This window comes from Solea solea, chromosome 19, assembly GCF_958295425.1.
Source record: "Solea solea chromosome 19, fSolSol10.1, whole genome shotgun sequence".
NCBI lineage: Eukaryota > Metazoa > Chordata > Actinopteri > Pleuronectiformes > Soleidae > Solea > Solea solea.
Window position 1 is genome coordinate 1,157,792 of NC_081152.1, and position 23,621 is coordinate 1,181,412.

The window sequence follows — 23,621 nt, forward strand, 5'->3', positions numbered from 1 at the left end:
CAGACAGAGACACAGACAGAATCACAGACAGAGACACAGACAGAATCACAGACAGAGACACAGACAGAGACAGAGACAGAATCACAGACAGAGACACAGACAGAATCACAGACAGAGACACAGACAGAATCACAGACAGAGACACAGACAGAATCACAGACAGAGACACAGACAGAGACACAGACAGAATCACAGACAGAGACACAGACAGAGACAGAGACAGAATCACAGACAGAATCTGGACACTGCTGTGATTTCTAAATCATGAGCAACACAACATGAAATATTAATGAGTGATTTAAAAATAGATCACTCAGAAAAAAACACCTCAAAGACAGAGAGAGATGAAGGTGTTTCATCACATGTGCAGTTTAAACACATCATGTGACATCAACAGTGTCATTTTTAAACAGGTGAAATAATGAGCTCATGTTGAAGGATATTTTACTGGTTTTGTTTTAAAATCTTTAAAAGTCCATTTAAAATCACAGGTTTTTACATCATTTTTTTAAAAGCACCTGAAACACTTTTATTATATAAAATAATAGCATCGCTTATAAAACTCTACATACTGATACAGAATATGTTTTATTACATATTTGTTTGTTTTATAGAGAAGAGTAAAAGGAATCATGTGAAAGAAAAGACTATTAAGTTTTAGTGCTTTGATTCATTTCTGACTCAAATGTGGATAAAGGGCACTTCCTGTGGAGTTTTCACCTTAGTGGGGCGCTATAGAGCCCCTGAGCAAGGCAAGGTTCCGGGAACTATGCCAATATCGCATTTACATCAGACCCGACCTCCATGCCAAGGTTCAAGAGTTTTCATGCACGTTAACCCCCTCAAAAATGACCACAAATCCGCGGATCGAATAATAATCTGAAGGATTACCATGGGCTCGTAAACAAAAACAATGAAACTCACATAAAGACAAAGAGTCTGAACCACAGTGTGTTCATGTCTGACGTCAGGATTATTGAGCAGGATTATTGAGCAGGATTATCGATCAGGATTATTGAGCAGGATTATTGAGCAGGATTATTGAGCAGGATTATCGATCAGGATTATCGATCAGGATTATCGAGCAGGATTATTGGTCTGTGATGTTGTTGTTTTGCAAAGCCCTGTGTGTTAAAGGTCCCACATTTGAAGCAGGAAAGTGCAGATGTGTTGGAATGCTTTACTGCCCTCCATTTTCAACTGTTTATAATATTTTTCTGTGTCTGCATATTTTCTCTGTGCACATTACTCATCAGAATAAAAAAAGGAACTATGAAAACCTCGACCAACTGTCCTATGACAACAAGCGAGGACCTAAGGTATATTTGCATGGTCAATGCACGCCGCCCACCAACTTTCCAAATGTAGCAACTAGAAACCAGTTTGAACCAGTCACCACCAGCCCAACCCAGAACTGTCCCTCCTCCTGGTAGCACGTCCTTTCTTTCATTCTTTAAGTTTTTTTAAAACCTATGATTTTACTGAAGAATGAGATTTTTTCGGTCATTTCAGATTAAAAAAAAAAATTCAGTGAACTGCGCCCCCCCCCCCCCCCCCCCCCCGCTTTTTATCATTTATCATTTTCTCCTTTAATAAAAGGAATGCATGTATCTGACAACACACACACATACACACACACGCACACACGCACGCACACACACACACACACACACACACACACACACACACTCACACACTCACACACACACAAAGAAAGTCTCATTCCTGTCCGTGGAGAAGCTGTAGTTTTGGGACGAAGCCGTTTTCCCAGATGCTACTTCCTCCCGTTCTGTAAAACTTCCCTCGTTTTTGTTTGTTTTTTTTCCAAAATGTTTTATTTCAAATTTTTTTATTTGTTGTTATCGGGGGGAAACGACGTCACCCTCACTCCTCCTTCACCTGTTTTCAGTTCCTGGTTGCATTGACCTTCTTCTTCCCTCGACCTAACACATGCACGTTCTTCTCTGGAGCCTTGAAAACCCTCAGTTTGCATGCAAACAAATGCAAAAGCTTTTTTATCATTATTATTATTATGAATTTTTTTTAGTTCAGCCGGTTCCCCTGGATCGCTTTTCCTTTTTTTTTTTTTTTTATCTCTCCCTCCCGTTATCAAACAAAAATGGGCTGAGCTGGCAGCGAGCAGGTAAAGATGCAGCAGCAGCAGCAGCAGCAGCAGCAGCGGCGGCAGCAGCAGCGGTGGCGGCAGCAGCAGCAGCAGCAGCAGCATGATGGGGTCACAGGGAGGGAGGAGTAGCTGGCTTGACCTTTCTTATGCCCCGATCACAGGCAGAGAAAGTCCTCCAGTTCAGCCAGGACACTAACTTAACTGCTCTGCTGCTGGAGGCCAAAGAGCTGGAGGCCCGAGTCATCATTCTGTCCGCCAGGTGAGACTCTTGTCCAGCAGCTAGTCTGTCTGTCTGTCTGTCTGTCTGTCAAGGTTTTCTGTCATAATGTTGTTGACTATCATTTATTTTAACGATTTTTGCTCAGGTGATGGAACAACTATCCACTGTTAGTCTGACACGGACATTTATGAAGCTGTTAACACATTTGTGCTGAGTCATTCCAAAAAACACAATTCTCCTTAAACTGTGTCACAAAAAGAAGAAATAAACAGCCCAAGCATGACTCAGCTAAAATGTTTTTTTATTTATATTTATTTATAGTCTGTACAGACTGAAGCATGTGATATATTTAAATATATGTGTTTAATATTATATTCAGTGAGTACAAGTACTTCAATTTGAGTATTGTGTCGTGATTAAGTAGCGTGAATTATAACACCATAACAGCAACATGAATTCTTTTGATAGCAAATTTTATGAGCCTCACTTTGACTGTGAACAATTATTCTTTATCTATTGAAACGTTTACGGTGTAAAGTATTGATGAGTGATGACTGTCTGTTGACTGTCTGTTGTTGTTGTTGCTGCTGCAGCGAGGAAGACGCTGCAGCGGTTTACAAGGCGGCGCGCTTCCTCAACATGACGGGCTCGGGCTACGTGTGGCTGGTGGGCGAGAGAGAGATGTCGGGTAAAGCCCTGAGTGAGGCCCCAGACGGTACGCACACACACACACACACACAGAGGATTGACTGTATCATGGATTGTTTGTTTGTTTGTTTGATTGTTTGATTGTTTGTTTGTCTGAGCCTTTAAACGTTGAAGCTTCCACAGCTTAAAGGTTTAAATGTGCTCTGTGTCCACACACTCGCTCCACACTGTTTTCAAATATGCATGTGTTCAAAGGTGCATTCATGTGCTCATATTAATGTCCTGGTTTCCAGTGAATTATTAAAGGTGATGTTTGCAGCAGGTAACTGATGGTTAATGGTAAGCTACAACAGACTTTTATTATTCTCTCTGTTCTCAAGTTTCTCACAATCATTTTGGTCACAAACACTTGAACGTCTTTTCCTCAGGCACTGAAACACAAGCACAACCCTAAAGTCTTTGATTTTGGTTTATTTGTCCATGTCTTGTGTCTTTATCTGATGGACATGGCTGCAGTCAGAAAACTTAGCTGAAGTTGGATTGTTCAGTGTCATCGTGTTAGGGCTGTCACTTTCATTACGTTCTATTTATTTTAATTAAAAAGGATTCTTTTGGTGTCATGATCTGGGGCAGTGGCCCCTGGGCACATACTGGAAAACTGTGACTTAAACATCGTGATAATATCGTATTGTGACGTAAATATCATGATATTATTGTGACTTAAATATCTTGATATTAAATATCGTGATAATATCGTATCGTGACTTAAATATCGTGACTTAAATATCATGATATTATTGTGACTTAAATATCGTGATAGTATTGTGACTTAAATATTGTGACTTAAATATCATGATATTAAATATTGTGATAATATCGTATCGTGACTTAAATATTGTGACTTAAATTTCATGATATTATTGTATCTTAAATATCGTGATAGTATTGTGACTTAAATATTGTGACTTAAATATGTTGATATTAAATATCGTGATAATATCATATTGTGACTTAAATGTTGTGACTTAAATATTGTGACTGAAATATTGTGACTTAAATATCTTGATATTAAATATCGTGATATCATTGTGACTTAAATATCGTGATAGTATTGTGACTTAAATATCTTGATATTAAATTTTGTGATAATATCGTATTGTGACTTAAATATCGTGACTTAAATATCTTGATATTAAATATTGTGATATATATATATATATTTTTTGGCTTCAGGGCCCCATTAAAAATATCAGGAAACATAACGTAATAGCAAAGATATTGTGATATTAGCGTGAGGCTTGTCGCTCAGTAGGTTTAGCTCGTGCGCACTATTTTCAAAGTGGATTTTAGTCCAAACTTGGCCCACAGTGAACTCTGCTAGCTCATATATTAATGACTTCAGATGCTCAGCTGTGCTTCACAATTCAAACAGAAGTCCTAATCGCAGATGAAAGAGTGACAGTCCTGGATGATGTTTCTTTGTTTGGTCTCACACTGATGTTTTTCCTGAGCTGATGAACAAACTCTTAGCGAGTCTGCCGACAGAAAAGATCCAACTTCAAGGGACGCTTTACACATGCTGTGAAAAGGTCACCGTCAGAAAACTGAACTTTATTCACGACAATATCTTCGTACGCCTGCAGAAAAATCAGACGTCTGACCTTTACTCAGGATGTCTAAAGTGGACGCCCTATAAGTTTTCTGTCCACTGTGAACATTGCAAAAGGATCCAGAGAGCGTCTGTAGTTCATGTTTCAGATGAGTGATTGTCTCCTGTCGACCTGCGGGGTCTCAGGTCTGATCGGCCTCCAGCTCATCAACGGGAAGAACGAGTCGGCCCATATCAATGACGCGGTGGCCGTGGTGGCTCAGTCCATCCAGGAACTGTTTGAGAAGGAAAACATCACAGAACCCCCGAGAGGATGCGTCGGGAACACCAACATTTGGAAAACAGGGCCTCTTTTTAAAAGGTAAGGTGGTGGTTCATGTTTTCTTCTGTCTTTTTTTGTTTTTTGAATTTGCTTATTTATTGAGGTTCCAGTTCAGGATTGTTTGACAAAAAAACTATAAAATAACATACAGGAAACCAGCTGTAAGGACTTCTTAGCTTTTGTGGCACAGAAAACATTTGTGGTAATGACTCGAGTAATAAAATCTACGCCAGTTTAAGTCTACGATATCTTAAGAACACGTTCACGTCTTTATCTCACTGTGAGACAGACTTTTCCAACAGGAAACTGAAGTTTATAAACCACTCACTCTCCCACACCAAAGTCCATAGACAAAATCAGGGATTTTAGCTGCGGGGACACAGGAGCTGCTGGTCCTCTGCTGCCTCGTGTGGTCACTTTGAGTCACTAAAATAAACCAAAACTAAGGACTTTAAATTCTGAAGTGACAAAACAAGACGTTTGAGCTTGTGATGGAGGCAGCAGTGGATCAACACCTCCTGTGTGTGTGTGTGTGTGTGTGTGTGATGTTAAAATCACTGATTTTCTCTATGGTCTTTGGTGTTTTTTGTTCAGTGTCTAATGTGTGTTTGTTTTGCTGCACTCACAGCACAGTCAGCACTTCAGAAATAATGAATCTTGCTTTGATTTGTTTTTAACTAGAAGAGGAAGATGTCTGAAGAAGCTTAAACTTGAATTCTAACTTAATCAAACACCTGCCGTGTCCAGACTCCTCACTAAATTCCGTGTCTCCGTGTTCTGGTTCAGCCGCTCTGCACTAAATGATTCACAGTAAAAACTCAGTGTTGCGTGATTAATCGGTGACACATGATATACATGCCAGAGCACGAGTGTGTCTCAGTCACGCGTGTAACTGTTCTCCGTGTTACTTGCCCCAGGGTGCTGATGTCGTCTAAATACCCAGAAGGCCTCACAGGACGAGTGGAGTTCAACGATGACGGCGACAGGAAGTACGCCCACTACAGCATCCTCAACTACCAGAAGAGTCGCCTCATTCAAGTCGGCATTTACAACGGAACACAGGTGAACTGAGGACAGAGACAAATGACGTGATAATATCGTATTGTGACGTAAATATCATGATAATATTGTATCATGACTTAAATATTGTGATGTAAATATCATGATAATATTGTATCATGACTTAAATATCGTGATAATATTGTATCATGACTTAAATATTATGATAATATCATGACTTAAATATCTTGATAATATCGTATCGTGACTTAAATATTGTGATAATATTGTATCGTTTCATAGTGTCTACACTTCTCTTGGAGTTGGAGTTTAAGAAAAGAAGTTTCTGCTCACATTTATTTTTTAAGTAGGTTGTTCTGTTCCGACGTCATGTACCTGGACATTCAAACCCACTTTTCTATTTTTAGCCCAATGCACTTAAAGTAGGACAAGTCGCAGTCCTTATTCTGTGCCCAAAAATCACTGTGGCACAACAAGCAGCATGAAAACAGCAAACACTGGTCCACATTTATTTATATTTAAAACGTATGCTCTGCAGGTTTAACACAGAAATAAATATCTCTTCCCAAAATATTGATTTAAGTCCATCAGCTCTGTGTTTCACAGCAAGATTCCAGTGCTGCACACAGGAAGTGGTTCTTCTTACATCAACTCCGCAGCAACATTACTTTATTACTTTATTACTGACTTTATCATTAAAGTGAATCTGAAAGTTTTATTGAAAAAATACAAACAGGAAACAAGAATTTTTTTCCTGCTCAAAAAAAGGCGGACAGTATAGATTCTTCTTGGCTCGTATCGTGACTTCAATATCGTGATAATTTCATAGCGTGAATTAAATATTGTGATAATATCGTATTGTAGTGTCTCTGGTGATTCAGGATAAACCACTTCTGCTCTGCTCTTATGATAATAATGATATTAATGATAATAATGATAATAATGATATTAATGATAATAATGGTAGTAATGATAATATTGATAGTAATGATAATAAATAGTAATGATAGTAATGATAGTAATGATAATAATGATATTAATGATAATAATGATAGTAATGATAATAAATAGTAATGATAGTAATGATAATAAATAGTAATGATAGTAATGATAGTAATGATAATAATGATAATAATGATAATAATGATAGTAATGATAATAATGATAATAATGATAGTAATGATAATAATGATAGTAATGATAATAATGATAATAATAAGCCTCAGTTTTGATGCACGAGTCAAAGGATAGTGTCATAAATAGAATAAAATAAACACTGATCTGTGGTTATATAAAGCTCATTAATGTTCACCCACAGCATTAGAGCTTCATCATCATCATCATCATCAGCAGCAGCATGTTGTCTGTCAGCATGTATTACTTCACACTCACCCTGTGTGTGTGTGTGTGTGTGTGTGTGTAGGTGGTAATGAACAATCAGAGGAAGATCATCTGGCCTGGAGGAGAGACAGAGAAACCACAGGGTTTCCAGATGTCCACTCGACTGAAGGTAACGTGATACAAACAGCGTGTGTGTGTGTGTGTGTGTGTGTGGATCGTGTTTGACTCTAAGTTGATGTACAAGCACACACACACACTTTTAATGCAACCCTTTTGTCGCCTTCAAATCCCTCGTTGTCAGTTCTTCTGATGTAATGTGACTGTGTCTGCTGCAGATCGTAACCATTCACCAGGAGCCGTTTGTGTACGTGAAGCCCACCATGCCAGACGGCACCTGTAAGGAGGAGATGACCTTAAACGGAGTCTTGATTAAAAAAGTCATCTGTACTGGACCTAATGAGACCATCCCAGGTAACTGACCATATGTTTAGTCTGACTACTGTGTTAGTCTGACTACTGTGTTAGTCTGATTATTGTGTTAGTCTGACTACTGTGTTAGTCTGACTTCTGTGTTAGTCTGACTACTGTGTTAGTCTGACTACTGTGTTAGTCTGACTACTGTGTTAGTGTGATTATTGTGTTAGTCTGACTTCTGTGTTAGTCTGAGTTCTGTGTTAGTCTGACTACTGTGTTAGTCTGACTACTGTGTTAGTGTGATTATTGTGTTAGTCTGACTTCTGTGTTAGTCTGAGTTCTGTGTTAGTCTGACTACTGTGTTAGTCTGATTATTGTGTTAGTCTGACTACTGTGTTAGTCTGACTTCTGTGTTAGTCTGACTACTGTGTTAGTCTGATTATTGTGTTAGTCTGACTACTGTGTTAGTCTGATTATTGTGTTAGTCTGACTACTGTGTTAGTCTGACTACTGTGTTAGTCTGACTACTGTGTTAGTCTGATTATTGTGTTAGTCTGATTACTGTCCATCCGCTGTGTATTTTTTCCACAGGTCGACCGACTGTTCCTCAGTGTTGTTATGGATTCTGTATTGATCTGCTGATCAAACTTGCGATGACCATGAACTTCACCTATGAGGTTCACCTGGTGGCTGATGGGAAATTCGGAACGCAGGAGCGGGTCAGTTTTTATTTAAATAAATTACTGGCAGAGGTTTTAGTGCATTTAGTGCATTTCCACAATAAAGAAACTCTTCCTCACGTAACACCAGTTCCTTTCAATCAGGCTTTCAAAATAAGAGCCACTGACATTACTAATTTTTCGCTAAACACTAAAAATAGCTGCCATTCATGATTCTTGTAAAATAAATGTCCCCTTTTATGATGACTTATCATTCTACTTAGTTACTGTATAAATTAGTCATTCATTAGTGTCAATTTAGCGGTAAGAGCTTGGCAATAAAAAGAGCATTATTCTTATAAAGAAATGAAGAAGAAAGGTATAAAAGATAAAGGTGGCAGACTAAAATACACAACACAACCAAATCATATCATTCACAACATAAACAAACACAGTTTAGTGTTGGGAGTTGATGAGAGGGGGACGTCCATTTTGTGTCATCGTCTGGGGTAAAATGAAAAGTTAGACACTGATTATCCATTTCAATCTGGAAATCTAGAGACATTTTGTTTCAAACGTGTTTAATATGAAACCTTTCAATTAGAGAACTTTTCCCGGCAGTTATTACATTTCTTTAAGAAAAATCTCACAAATAAAGAGTGGTGTGATGTAACAAAGTACAAATATGCATCTGTACTAATTTTTACTCCACTACATTTCCCCTAACTCTCTTTGTTACTCGTTACTACCAAATACAATCAGAAGAAGAGTTGTTATTATGGTCTGTATTTATATATAGCTTTTCAGGTTTTGATCAGCTACTTTACACTACAGTTTCCACTTATTCACATGCTGCAACATGGACTTAAGTGTCTTTGCTCAAGGACACAAATAGACGAGCAGAGCCAAATATTGAACCCACAACCTTCCAGTTGAAAGACAACTTGCCCTACCACTGATCCACCATGGCTCAGTCCTAACCCCTGACTTTGTCTTTCTGAATGAATCTAATGTCTGTCCAGTCTGTCAGCACAGCAGACATTTTGTATCATCATCATCATCATCACCGCTCTCTGTGAGACTGTGTTTCATCGATGTTTCTCCGTCACACTCGTAACACCTCTGCTTCTGGGACCACAGGTAAACAACAGTAACAAGAAGGAGTGGAACGGCATGATGGGAGAGCTGCTGGGCGGCCTGGCCGACATGATCGTGGCTCCGCTGACGATCAACAACGAACGAGCTCAGTACATCGAGTTCTCCAAACCCTTCAAATATCAAGGCCTCACCATCCTGGTGAAAAAGGTCAGTGGTCAGTGGGTTTATCTCATCGCTCCAACAACGTCACTGAATAACAAATATGCGTTTTTTTTTCCTTCAGCACAAAGTCAAGGAAACACAGGGAAACAGCAGAGAATGTAGAAACACAATGTGTGCGACCAAATATTCTTATTTATTTCAGTGTTTTAAGAAACAGAATCTGCGAGTGGAGTAAACTCATTTTACTTGGCTGGAAAACGTTAAACCTCGCTTCTAAATCTAATCATTTCACCTTCATAAGAGTAAAAACTCATATAAGAAATGTTGATTTTTATTCTTTACCTTAGATTTAATTTGCACACACAAATCTGTGATAGTGACATTTACATCAGAAATAAGAAAACCATTGTTTTCTTGAAATGAGATTATTTTTCTACTGCATTTTCTGGATTGATAAGATAATTTTTTCTTATATATTCTTATAAAGTCATTTTCTGGTCACATACTTGTACTTTCACTATTTTAGTATCACTTTCAGGTACTTGTACTTGTACTGTAGTTATGATGTGATATGATGATGACACACAAAGGTACAGTAGTTTACCTGAGAAAGGCCTCGATACGATTTCCTCCTCTTTCCAGTTGATAATAGTTGAAGTGTAAAATTTCTAATATCAACACCATTGATTCCGTGCTCATCGATTCCTCCTCGTGTTACTCTCGATGATTCTCTGTGAGCTGGAATTAACGACAACTGACTCTTTATCACAGGTGGTGAAGAAATAAAAACTGTGTTAAACGTAGAGGGAGAAGCAGAGCACAGAGGCAGCCTTACGTTTAAAATAAAATACCACATACCAACTAATGCATAGGTCAAAATACTAAAAAATACTCTGATTCAAGTAACTCATCCTTCAGTATCTTTATTTACTTTGTTAAAACGTCTGCGTTTTGGTGAATTTCAACCAGTCGCCAAGAAACAGGAAGTGCCCTATGACTTTGACGTATGTTGAGTTCCTCCAAATTTCCCCAAACTTGGTATGAAGATGTTTTAAACAAGACAAACAAAACACGTATTATCATTATTATTATTATTATTATTATCATCATCATTATTATGATTATTATTATGATTACTTCCCGCCAATAACGATGAACGATGTGCGTTGTGTGTTTTCAGGAAATCCCTCGCAGTACACTGGACTCGTTCATGCAGCCCTTCCAGAGCACACTGTGGCTGCTGGTGGGTCTGTCGGTGCATGTGGTGGCGGTGATGCTTTACCTACTAGACCGGTTCAGGTACAAGGGGGTCCCTGTGTGTGTGTGTCCTTGAGTGTCCCTGTGTGTCCTTCTATGTGCACGTTAGTAGCAAGCATTCATGTTTATCTTGAGACGGGAGGATGTGACGGCAGACACACAGTGGACGATTGTCTCCAACCATCTCACCGCTCTGTCCCTGTCCTGCCGTCTTTGTCTGCTTTCTCTCTGAGGACCTTTTTTCTTTTTTTTGTCTACCTCCTTTTTTACTTTGCTTGCTCTTACAATATTATCACAATATTTAAGTCACAATACGATATTATCAAGATATTTAAGTCACAATACGTTATTATCACGATATTTAAGTCACAATACGATATTATCACGATATTTAAGTCACAATACGATATTATCACGATATTTAAGTCACGATACGATATTATCACGATATTTAAGTCACAATACGTTATTATCACGATAATTAAGGCACAATACGATATTATCACGATATTTAAGTCACAATACGATATTATTACGATATTTAAGTCATGATACGATATTATCACCATATTTAAGTCATGATACAATATTATCACCATATTTAAGTGACAATACGATATTATCACCATATTTAAGTCACGATATTTAGACCATGATACGATATTATCATGATATTTAAGTCATGATACGATATTATCACAATATTTAAGTCACGATATTTAGGTCATGATACGATATCACAATATTTAATTCATGATATTTAGGTCATGATACGATATTATCATGATATTTAAGTCATAATACGATATTATCATGATATTTAGGTCATGATACGATATTATCACGATATTTAGGTCATGATACGATATTATCACAATATTTAAGTCACGATATGTAGGTTATGATACGATATTATCACGATATTTAAGTCATGATACGATAGAACGAGCTCTCTCCCCCCCCCCCTCCCTTCCCGGGGTCACCAGGGGAGTTTGTTTTCTCACTTTTTCTCTTGCAACCCTCCCAATGTCTCCACTCCAGCCCGTTTGGAAGATTTAAAGTAAACAGTGAAGAAGAAGAAGAGGACGCCCTCACCCTATCATCTGCTATGTGGTTCTCCTGGGGAGTGTTGCTGAACTCTGGAATAGGAGAAGGTGAGACTCAGAAAACTAACATCTCTGCACAGTGAAAGTCACTCTGGATCCTGAGTGTGGAGAATTTCTCTTTTTTGTGGGACGACAATTTCTTTCTTTTTTCTTTTTTTGCCTTTTTATATATATTAATATTTTTTTTTTAGTGAGTTATGTTTTTGCGTCATTTCAGCAGGGGTGTTGCAACAGGGCAGACACAGCTGGCACTTGCCTCGGGCCCCAAGGTGAGAGGGGGCCCCTTCGTGGTCAGGAAAACGTCACTGTTTGCTCCTTCCATCATTTATAGTTTCTTCTTTTAAAAGCGTTTCCAACAAAACGCTTAAAAAGACTGAGATTATTTTATCGTTTCTGGCCGTATCTCAGGTTTGGAGCAGATAAGTTGCAGAGGCCACTTCCTGTTCCTCTTTAAACATTCGCCAAAATTCCAATAGTTGCCGTGGCCACGCCCCTTTGAAATCACGATGCGATATAAAACATTTGCGCCATCTAGTGGACTGAAACAACAGTAAAGTCTTGTGAAGACTGTATCGACTTCCCCTCCCACCTCTAATGTCGGCCCCTTGGTTCCTTTTTCCTGGGGCCCCCAAAGTCCCTTGAAACGCCCCTGCATTTCCCCAGGTTTATGTTGTGTGAGTTTTTTTTTTTTTTTTTCAATTCTATGGTACGCGTGTCTGGAGTCACTCGTTACTCACTTTACTCATCTACTGAACTAACCTGTGACCTTTGACCTTTGACCTGTGACCTGTGAAAAGAGACTGACTGAGCTGAAAGGTTAAAACTTGAGCTCGCCACACAGGTGCGCCGCGCAGCTTCTCAGCGAGAATCCTGGGTATGGTGTGGGCCGGCTTTGCTATGATCATTGTGGCCTCTTATACTGCCAACCTGGCTGCCTTCCTGGTGTTGGACCGGCCTGAGGAGCGCATCACCGGCATCAATGACCCAAGGGTGTGTAGAGTATGGTGCTGCGACCATGTCACGACACACTGCACTTTGATTTTGGTGTGCGACTGCGTGGATTGTGGGAGTTACTGTCTTGTCTCTGTGCTTGTGTGTGTGTGTGTGTGTGTGTGTGCAGCTCAGAAACCCGTCAGACAAGTTCATCTACGCCACGGTGAAGCAGAGCTCCGTGGACATCTACTTCCGGCGGCAGGTGGAGCTTAGCACCATGTACCGCCACATGGAGAAGCACAACTATGAGAGTGCCGCCGAGGCCATCCAGGCCGTGCGTGACAAGTGAGTCTCGGCCGGGCGGGCCGGGCCGGGCCGACCGGGTCTGGTGTCGGCCGGCGGCAAACAGAGCAGGGACAGAAGAGTCAGGGGGGAGGACGAGGGGGGAGGAGGAGGAGGAGGGGGGGACATGGACCTGTGGACCAGGAGGAACCAGCAGGTCTTACTGCTGCCTTCCCTCTGGTCCTGGTCCATCACCGCCTGCTGAGACAGACGTGCAGGGACAGCAGCAGTGGACTCGTGTGAGGCTGAGCTAACGTTTGAGTGGAGGAGCGCTCTTTCAGGTTGTACCCAAGCGTCTCTGAGATGGGGGGAGTCCGATGTTGGGGGGACGTCTCCGGGGACGTCTCTGGGACATGAGCGGTGGTGGTAAAAAGCTGAATGACACACACTCACTCTGGTGTGAGAAAGAGAGAGAGAGAGAGAGAGAGAAGGGTGGGAGCTGTAAATGTGTATGTAAATCATTGTACTGTTGCACCGTAACCCCTCCTTCCACCTCCCTCCCTCCCTCCCACCCTTCGCCTCCCCTCCCCTCCCCTGCCCGCCCTCCCCCGCCTTCCCCCCCACAGCAAGCTGCATGCTTTCATCTGGGACTCTGCGGTGCTGGAGTTTGAAGCCTCGCAGAAGTGCGACCTGGTGACCACGGGAGAGCTGTTTTTCCGCTCGGGCTTTGGCATAGGCATGCGCAAGGACAGCCCCTGGAAACAGAATGTGTCCCTGGCCATTCTCAGGTCTGTCCCAGCCGAAGCTGCGTTACTCGTATGACTTTCCTTTCTTTTCTTTACTTTCTGATCGGTATGATTTCTCGGTCACGTGTGTGTGTGTGTGTGTGTGTGTGTGACCTTTTATAGCCGACCCGACACATTGCCTTATGTCACATCTTCTTGTCTTGTCTGTCTGTCCCCACACGTCCAGCTGTCTGTGTCTCATTGATGTTTTGGGAGTAAAACAGCTGGAATGTGTGGACGTGTATCTGCTGCCACGTCTGGAAAAATGACAGAGAGTCAGTCTGGATCATGTTTTTTTTATTTGATCACGTTATTATGACGCACTTCCTGTTTCTAAAAACTATAAATAATCTCATTATAATGTTGATCGTTCACTTTCCTTTAGCATGAAACATTCTATCACATAATAACTTTATAATGAGATAATTCATCACATCACAGTGAGAAATATGTCATGATAACATGATCGTGAAACATTTCATTTTATAATTATATATTATATTCATCTAATCTATTTTAAAATGTTTTCATCAGAATTCACCACGTTATGACACGAATGTCTCGTTTTAAAGTGAATTTTTCATGATTTCGCTTTAAAATTCTTATAAAGCGAAATATTTCACATTAAAAAATGTTTAATTGCAATGTAGGACATTTCCCTCTACAATGACACTATGACCTATTTCATGATCATCTAATAAGTTGATTAATGTCGTCATAATGTGAAAGATTTCATTGCTTACTGTAATTTACCAATTACGGCGTAAAGTATTTCACTATATGAGATATAATGTGAAACATTTCATTGATCACATTTTCACATGAAATATTTCACTTCATGAAAAGATAACTTTGTCTTAATCAAGATCAATACATACTTTATATATATGTATGTATGTATATATATATATATGCACACAATAAATTGCACATAAAAATGTTTTTTTCCGTTCATTTATGTTTTAGCCGCTCTGTGATGGAACATCTAAAAATAAGCAGCGTTATTTAAACGTCTGATAGATGAAGACATGGTTTCTCTAGAACATGAAACATTTCCCATTATAATGAGATTATTTAGAGTTAATTGTTATAAAGCGATGAGTTCTTGTGTCACAGCGCTGAAACTTTCTCACATTATTGTGACGTGACACCCTTTTTTCCGGTGCGTGACAGCCGTGCACCTCCGCCCGGACGCCACGTCAGCACGGCGTGGTTTTAACTTTGTCACCTCTCTCCCCACCAACCCCGACCCCCTGCAGTTCTCATGAGAACGGCTTCATGGAAGACCTAGATAAAACCTGGGTGAGATACCAGGAGTGTGACTCGAGGAGCAATGCCCCAGCCACACTCACCTTTGAAAACATGGCAGGTATGGTCCTCACGGCGTTAGAGAGAGCGTTAAAACTGACAAAAAAGGGATTGGACAAAAACTGCAGTGGTAAGTGACTGTAGCCTCTTTTTGTCCAAGACCTTTAGTAAAAGTCAGTGTTCTAGTGTCGGCGTGATGGAAGTATTAACGTTCAGTATCTTGTGCTGTGGCTTTGTTGCCGTTGTTATTATGACGTCAGGCGGGGCGACCACTGAGCATGATGGGAAGAAGCTGCAGTCATGCTGAGTGGGAGCGGTGGAGATGAGACCACCACCTCACACCTGTCTGCCTCTCTCTCTCCGTCCCGTCACAGGTGTCTTCATGCTGGTGGCCGGAGGAATCGCAGCCGGGATCTTCCTCATCTTTATCGAAATCGCCTACAAACGCCATAAAGACGCCCGCAGGAAGCAGATGCAGCTGGCCTTTGCGGCCGTCAACGTCTGGAGGAAGAACCTGCAGGTGAGGAACGCAGAGCGGGAACTCGGGGGACGGGGAGGCAGTCGTTTCTGTCTCTCAGAGCCTTCGGGGATGTTGTGTTCGCTGTCGTCAGCTGTGCTCAGGTCACCTGATCACTGTGACCTCTGATAAAGTCCCGTAAACGGCCGCCACGTGAGTCCCGAGAGGCCAACAGCGCCCCCGTGTGTCTTGTGTGTGTGCCTGCAGGAGAGTAAGGAAACCTGCGGGAGTCAAGCTGCGGCCGGGACGCCCTCGTTAGTATGTAACACTCTAGCTCGGGACATTTCCACGTCCTCCGTGTTAGAATAAGGATAAGACAGCGAGTGGTGTGGCGGAGTCACCCTCCACGTTAATGGCATGAATCACTAGATCTAAGCTGCTGCTGCTGCTGCTTTTTTTTAACGCTTCATGAGGTCAGATGATGTGGAAGCAAAAAACAAAAGAGTAACGACAGTGATGAGTGTTTGATTGTTTCATCATTGGTCTCCTCACAGGCACACACAGACACACACACAGACAGTCACACAGACAGTCACACAGACAGTCACACAGACACAGACAGGAGTCAGGAGAACACGGCGCAGTGCTGAGCGTCACATATAAGAGTTTCCCCTCAGTCCTGCAGGTGTGGATCGTGTGTGTCCACCTGTAGCTGTGTCTTGATTCAGAGCATTTGTGTCAGTGACACAGAACTCTGTTAAAAGCGTTTTATACAGATACTCTGCCGAGTCGCCCCCTGGATTTAACTAAGCAAACAGGTAAGAGGTTGCTGCAGTTGGTCAGGTCTAGGTTCAGCAACATCATGTGCCCAAAGAATATGGTCAGCTGACTACATGAATATAATCAATGACCAGATGAACCCCACTGAGAATCTCTGGGATGTGCTGGAGAAGGTTTTGCTCAGTGGCCCGACTCTCCCACCATCAATACAAGATCCTGGTGAAAAATCTATGCAACACTGGACGCAAATAAATCTTGTGACTGATTGCAGTAGCTTATGGAAACAATGCAAACACAGTGAATGAGTGAGTGATCAAGGCTAAAGGCGCTCCAACCATGTGACCCTTTGTTTTTGGCCAGGCAGTGTATGTCGACATTGTGACTTCAGCTTTAGTTTGTGTCGTTTGCTGTGAAGTAGAAGGTTGTGGCAGAAGAACCTGAAACCTGCAGGTGATGCAGATCCACTTCTCAACCCTCGGAAACTTCATCTGAAGGTTGAGATCTGTGACGTCGTGTCACGAATGATGGGGAATCTTTCCTCAGCAGAACCAGCAACTCTGACCTCGACCCAACCCACTCCCCGACGCAGTCCTCTCGTCTGCGCCACCTTCAGCTGCAGCTCTTGTTGCTAGGCAACACCAGTAACTCAATAGTGAAAATCCTCCGCGGACTTGACCGTGCCTCATTTTGGTCTAGACCACTTTTAATGAGCCGCTGAATGAAGACACAGCTCATGGAGGTGAGAGGAGATGAGTGTGTGTGTGTGTGTGTGTGTGTGTGTGTGACGCTGGAGAAACATCTCTGGATGTGACATCCCAGCAGATCATCTGGATGTAGCACACACACAGGAGGGAAGGACTGAGGAAGACAATAAACTGTGTTTTAGATCCATGTCACTGATGATTTGTGTGATGAGCCGTGACAGCTCCACTGTGCTCGCCTGATGAGGTTATGATGGAACCCATGAAGTGGCACTAACGTAATCTGTTCTCGTCTGCGTGAAGATTGCTCGTGGATGTCATTAATCCCGTTTGGATGCACTGCTGTGATCACATTTGTTTTAGCTGGAAACACAAATATAAGTAGTGTAGAGTAAAGCAGCTTCATCGACACTAGAAAAGGGACCTGAAGTAAACAAGCCGCCATTGCTGCGGTGGCGTCTCCCTGCAGTGTACGTGCGGCTGAATGGCAGCTGTCATAAGAAATGTACATTTCTATATAATATACAGTATATATAATATATATATATATATACCCTTGTTTCTTGTACGTGATAAACTTAGAAGTCGTCTCTTCTTCCACTTTTCTCTCAAAATCCTATTGTAGTGAAAACTTCAGGACGAAACACGCAAACAGCTCGCCGGATTCGTCTATAAATACAGACCATAATAGCAACTCTTCTTCTTCTTCTGATTTTATTTGGTAGTAACGAGTCACAAATAAAGTGGAGTAAAAGTACAAGTCGCTAAGAATACAAATAACAAAGTAAAGAGTAGAGTAATGAAGTATTTGTACTTCTTTAAATGACAACACTGCTCATGATTCTACTGTTTCACAGAAAGAAAGAAAGAAAGAAAGAAAGGATTTTTGTTTGTACTGAGAGTGAGAAACTTCTCGTCAGTGAAGACGCACAGCGGCTGCCGTGGATCCTCCTTACTGTGCCACGAGAGGTCAGAGGTCAGGCGGCAGTCCTGACCTCTGACCTCTGACCTCTCACAGCTGCCACAGACAAACACAGAGAGTCAAAGTGAAAACACGAGCTGTTGATTTCTCAGTTTGACTAACATGAAATGTCGTTTTCCAACAGGAAAAACAAACACTCTTGACTATTTGTGCCTGCACTAAAACCAGCTTCCACCTGTGCTGGACGTCATGTCATCAGGGGGACACGCGTGTCCTAAAAGAGCCTAGTCATGTGACCTGATGAAAACGGATGAACTGCATTGATTTGTCATGCTCTTTGTTTGTTGTCTTGACTTATTCTAGGTTTTCCTCCCTTGTTATTCCTTCCTTTCCTTCCATAAGGCCTTTTTTATTTTTTTATTTTCTTCAGCATGTTGAAATTCACACCACACTGCCCCGCCCACTCCACAGGGCCTCCCTCTCAATAACCCATCCCCCAACGCTTTTTTTGGAACTTTAAGTAGATGTTGGAACTATAAGTTCATTTTGGAACTTTAAGTAGATTTTGGAATTATAAGTTGATTTTGGAACTTTAAGTAGATTTTGGAATTATAAGTAGATTTTGGAACTATAAGTTGATTTTGGAACTTTAAGTTGATTTTGGAACTTTAAGTAGATTTTGGAATTATAAGTAGATTTTGGAACTTTAAGTAGATTTTGGAATTATAAGTAGATCTTGGAACTTTAAGTAGACTTTGGAACTTTAAGTAGATTTTAGTACTTTAAGTAGATTTTTTGTAATTATAAGTAGATTTTGGAACTTTAAGTAGATTTTGGAATTGTAAGTAGATTTTGGAACTATAAGTAGATTTTGGAACTTTAAGTAGATTTTGGAATTATAAGTAGATTTTGGAACTTTAGGTAGATTTTGGAATTATAAGTAGATTTTGAAACTTTAAGTAGATTTTGGAATTATAAGTAGATTCTTTTGATGTAGATAAGTAGATTTTGGAACTTTAAGTAGATTTTGGAATTATAAATAGATTTTGGAACTTTAGGTCGATTTTGGAATTATAAGTAGATCTTGGAACTTTAAGTAGATTTTGGAATTATAAGTAAATTCTTTTGAAGTAGATAAGTCGATATTGGAACTTTAAGTAGATTTTAAGTAGATTCAGTGTTTATGCACCTGGAGAACGTTGTTTCTCCGCAGGAAACCATTTTTTCACTCATTCATCTCATCCCCTTGTGTGTGTGGGGTGAATTTCCGTTATACCACTTTCAGGTATAATGACTTTAAATGGGCTTTAATGACTGTTGTTTTCCCTTTGATATGCATCACACTGATATTATTCACGGCTTCTGGACTTTTTATACTTGCCTGGCTTTGGATGTGGATGTTTGCTTTGCTAGTTTCTTTTTTATTTCTTTAATATCCACCTTTATTTTTTGTTTAGTTCTCTTGGCTTTGGCTTAAGGATATTTTCTTAAAGTAATAACGATCAAGTGGATGGAAATTTATTTCATTTTTCTTTTCTCCCTCTATGCAGCCCTCTTCCTCTGTAGAGACTCAGGATGTAAGAATACCTTAATATGAGTTGATGTTTTAATTTTTCCTGCACACAAACATGCAGTCATTGTGCTGAGAGTAGCTGTGGGGCGTCTGATGCTCTGAGGGAGGGGCCACACCTAATTGGCTCCATATTTATTTTCATTATGTTGAGGAAACAGCTTCTTTATTTTAGCTGGCTGTGATTTTAGAAAACGTAGTGAAGCCAAATTCTTTAATCTGTGCTTGTCACACAGATTAAGAAGAACTTTCATCTGCAAAGTGCGAAATCAGGCAATAGCCAGAATACTTTTAGTTCAGTTTAAGGGTTTTCAACTGTTTTCTGAGGTACTGACATGTTGTCAGAGCTGTGAGCGCCCCCTTCTGTGGAGGATTAGCATAACATCTTAGTGAAAAAATGGCTGCCAACAGAGTCAACGAAAGAATCATGTGATAAAATCTACGTCGTTTTAAGTCTCCGATCTTTTGACGTAGTTGAATCTTTTTGTTCTTGTGTCTCTGCTGGCGGCCATTTTGAGACCCTGCCCGTTTTAAACATCTGAGGACACCAGCAGGGGGCGTGCACTGCTCTCAGTGCCTCACGCAAACACATTTACATGTAATGCAGTGTAACGTGTAGGTAATCACACCCACTGACATCGTCGCTATAGCCATCACTCATTTCAATGCATCTCCAGGGTTTGAGTGGATGTGTCAGCACATGTTTCGGAGAACAGACTATTTCCACTCTCACATCTAACTTTGAGCTTTATCCCGTTCGTTCTTCTTCTTTGTGCATTGTTTCACTTCTAAGTGCTAGAGTCTCTCTCACACGGACCCTCCCTCTATTTAGACCATAAACACTCATCATCTTCTGGGAGGGTGGATCACCTCAGCCAGAGGATATGAATAATGTTTCTACATATATTTATTTTAGGATAGGAAAAGTGGTAGAGCAGAGCCCGACCCCAAAAAGAAAGCCTCTTTTAGGTCCATCAGTACCACGTTGGCCTCCAGCATCAAGAGACGTAGGTCCTCCAAAGACACGGTAAGGAGACGGAGAAGAGAACATCTTCCCTTCTTTAACCCCCCCCCCCCCCCCCCCCGATCTCCTCTGTCCTCTATCTTCTCGCGTCCTTCTCTCCGTCCGTCCTCTGTCCTTCTCTTCTGCCCACATCCTTCCACTCAGCCATCTCCACATGGCCGCGCAGCCTCTGTGCCACGTGTCTGTCCCTTCACCATCGATCAGCCATCTTCATCATCATCAGAGCAGAGGCTCAGGTCAGACCAGGCTGCTCCGGCTCCTCTGAACCATGTTAGGGTTTTTGATTTCTTTAGAGATGTGATCTGCTGGTGCTCTTGTGTCGTGGGCTGCTCGTCCTCCGTGTCTCTGGTTTGGACCGTGGATTCTGGTGGTGTGTGTGTGTGTGTGTGTGTGTGTGTGTGTGCGCCGTCTGTGTTTCAGTTTTTGCACGCAGGCTCTCGTCCCTCTGTCATTTTTTTTCTTCCCCTCCCGAAATACCAACATTTTGAAGGTGTTGTCATGGCGACCAGTTCCGCTGAGAATGGAAAACTAACATGTCTTGTTTCAGGGTTACACTCATGGATTCCTTTTAATCAAATTATTGTTTGCTTTTCTTTTTCTTCCACGTTTAATTTCATTCTTGTTTCTGTTTTTTTTGAACGTGCTCTGACTTGTGCATGTTTGATTTTCAGGTGCTGGAAACTTTAAAAAAAGCAAACTCTGTGAAGCCTTAGACTCTCATTGTGTTTCATAGACACAAACTCTTTTCCCTGTCTAATCTTCATCTTAATCTGACTGATTTAGACGCAGCATAATGAGAGTGTCACGAGTGTTCTCTCCACTCGCCTCACAGTTCTGTTGGTTTGTGGTTTTAAAGGTGACGCGAGGCAGTGACTCGGCTGCTCGACTGTTCCTGCGTGGATGTAATACATAAACAGTAATAAATAATGATAATGACGATGTGTGGCGACAGCACAGACTCCTGTGTTCTAACTCTGTGTTTGGCTGATGAAGCCGCTGAGCTAACAGGGTTTTTATCATTATTATTATTTTATGTCTTTCTCTCTGGTCACATCCACACTGTTATGTTTTGGTTTAAAAACACGTCGTTCGTCTGCGTCCACACTGAGACGTTTGAAAAATTGTGATTTATTTTTGTTTTTTTACCCTCAACATTTTGGTTTTAAATGTTTCTGTATTATATTATTTTATTATTAAACATACATTATTTTACTTTTATTTTGTTAAACAATTTTTTTATATACATTTTAAATAATTTTCTTATTAATTTTATGTTTCATTAATTTGCTTTTATTTTTTCAAACCAATCCTGTTTTAACTTATTTTATTATTTCATATCTGTTTAATATATATGTATATATATCTATGTATATATATACATATATGTGCATATATACGTGTATATATACATATATGTACTGTATATATACGTATATACATACATGTGTATATATGTATATAATATACATTTATTATATTTGTTTTTACTCCTTTTCCCTCTTTTTAATATTTTTATTCTATGTGTAATTCTGTTAATATTATGATTGTATTCTCTTTTATTTCCGTTCCTTCTCTGTTGTTGAAATGACTTGTTTTTAATAGTTGAGTTTTTTTTTTTTGCTCTGAAAACACAGTTTTCAAATGAAAACATGCTTGTGTGGATGAAGCCTCTCTCGCTGTAGTTGAACTGTCTTTTCTTTCTCCAGGCGTTAAATCAAAGCGCCTCTTCTCTCCCCTGGAAGTGTTTCCCCGTTGATTTGATGAATTCTGAGAGAATTACAGTTGTTGTTAATATTCCTGTCGAAGGTTCAGTTGCTGGGTTTATAGTGAAAAAGAGGTTTTAACGTCGTCAGGAAACGAGGAAAGATCTGCCATCTTCAGTCTTTGACCATTATTTTTGATTTTATATCAATGTTCTTCTTTTATATTAATGGATATCAATGGCCTTGAGTGTCAGTGTCCCTCACCCACATGCCACACTGCTCCTCTCTCCCTCTGCGAGCATGCCGACTCCTCTCACTGTCGTAGACTTAGTAGAAGAAGAAGTCATCTCTGTCCTCGTGCCACGCTTTAAATGGAATAAGTAGAAAATCTGAGCGTTGACTGTTGTGATGTCAGCGAAGTGTCTCTCTCCTGCTGGTCCTCTGGACCCCAGCAGGGCGCGCTGTTAGCAGATCCTCAAGCGACATGAGGACGTGAGGAGGCCCGAAAAAAAGGGGGCAGTAAGACAACCATGATGCAACTGACGAGTCAAAGAGATGAAGCACATCCGCCCTGACTCCAGACGACTGGTCAGATTAGAGCGGATGTTTCCTCATCTGACAGCGTGTCGGTTGCATCATCATCACCGCAGCAGCTTCTGAAGCTCTCGCGCTTCAATGTCGTGGCTTTGTTGAGCTTCAAATGAGTAGCACTTAAAATCTCAGAGGTCTTTGCCTGTTGTGTGAGGCCGAGGCCAGACTCTCTCCGGTCCTTCAACGCTGTAATGTACAGTGTTTCTTTGCCATTGCTTTTAAAGGGATAGTTCAGGGTTTTTGAAGTGTGGTTGTTTGAAGGACTGATGCGTGTTCACCACCGACTGAGTCAGGACGTGAGGGAAAACACATTTTAACCAGACAAAAGATGATGTCATTTTCAGTCTACAATATCCTTAAAACATGTTATTCCCTTTTTAAATTTTAAATCACACATTTGAACTTAGTGATGGAGGCAGCAGTGGATCAACAGCTCCTGTGTGCTGTGATGTTAAAATCACTCATTTTCTCTATGAGGTTTGGTGTGGGAGTGGGAGCGTGTTTCAGAGTGGCACAAATTTCAGTTTCCAAAAGCTGTCTAAAGGCTAGATATGATATCATGGACTGAAGGTGATGCAGATTTG

At 40.7% G+C, this 23,621-nt stretch overlaps 1 protein-coding gene across 5 annotated transcripts in view; it reads left to right on the top strand.

The window, feature by feature from the left end:
• The window catches only part of grin1a (glutamate receptor, ionotropic, N-methyl D-aspartate 1a), a 37,772-nt gene that overhangs the window by 7,936 nt on the left and 6,215 nt on the right, over nt 1–23,621 (top strand). Inside the window, exons 4-22 of one of the 5 annotated variants that reach the window (XM_058616909.1) lie at nt 1,257–1,319; nt 2,287–2,384; nt 2,939–3,060; nt 4,789–4,963; nt 5,842–5,986; nt 7,368–7,454; nt 7,621–7,756; nt 8,291–8,418; nt 9,499–9,663; nt 10,799–10,917; nt 11,917–12,029; nt 12,823–12,971; nt 13,102–13,259; nt 13,823–13,984; nt 15,241–15,350; nt 15,664–15,809; nt 16,014–16,064; nt 19,700–19,726; nt 20,636–20,746. In XM_058616909.1, coding sequence (XP_058472892.1) covers nt 1,257–1,319; nt 2,287–2,384; nt 2,939–3,060; nt 4,789–4,963; nt 5,842–5,986; nt 7,368–7,454; nt 7,621–7,756; nt 8,291–8,418; nt 9,499–9,663; nt 10,799–10,917; nt 11,917–12,029; nt 12,823–12,971; nt 13,102–13,259; nt 13,823–13,984; nt 15,241–15,350; nt 15,664–15,809; nt 16,014–16,064; nt 19,700–19,726; nt 20,636–20,746 — 2,265 coding nt within the window. The remainder of the gene's footprint in view (nt 1–1,256; nt 1,320–2,286; nt 2,385–2,938; nt 3,061–4,788; nt 4,964–5,841; nt 5,987–7,367; nt 7,455–7,620; nt 7,757–8,290; nt 8,419–9,498; nt 9,664–10,798; nt 10,918–11,916; nt 12,030–12,822; nt 12,972–13,101; nt 13,260–13,822; nt 13,985–15,240; nt 15,351–15,663; nt 15,810–16,013; nt 16,065–19,699; nt 19,727–20,635; nt 20,747–23,621) is intronic. The other 4 variants (XM_058616910.1, XM_058616911.1, XM_058616912.1 and 1 more) reach the window with 4 other exon arrangements.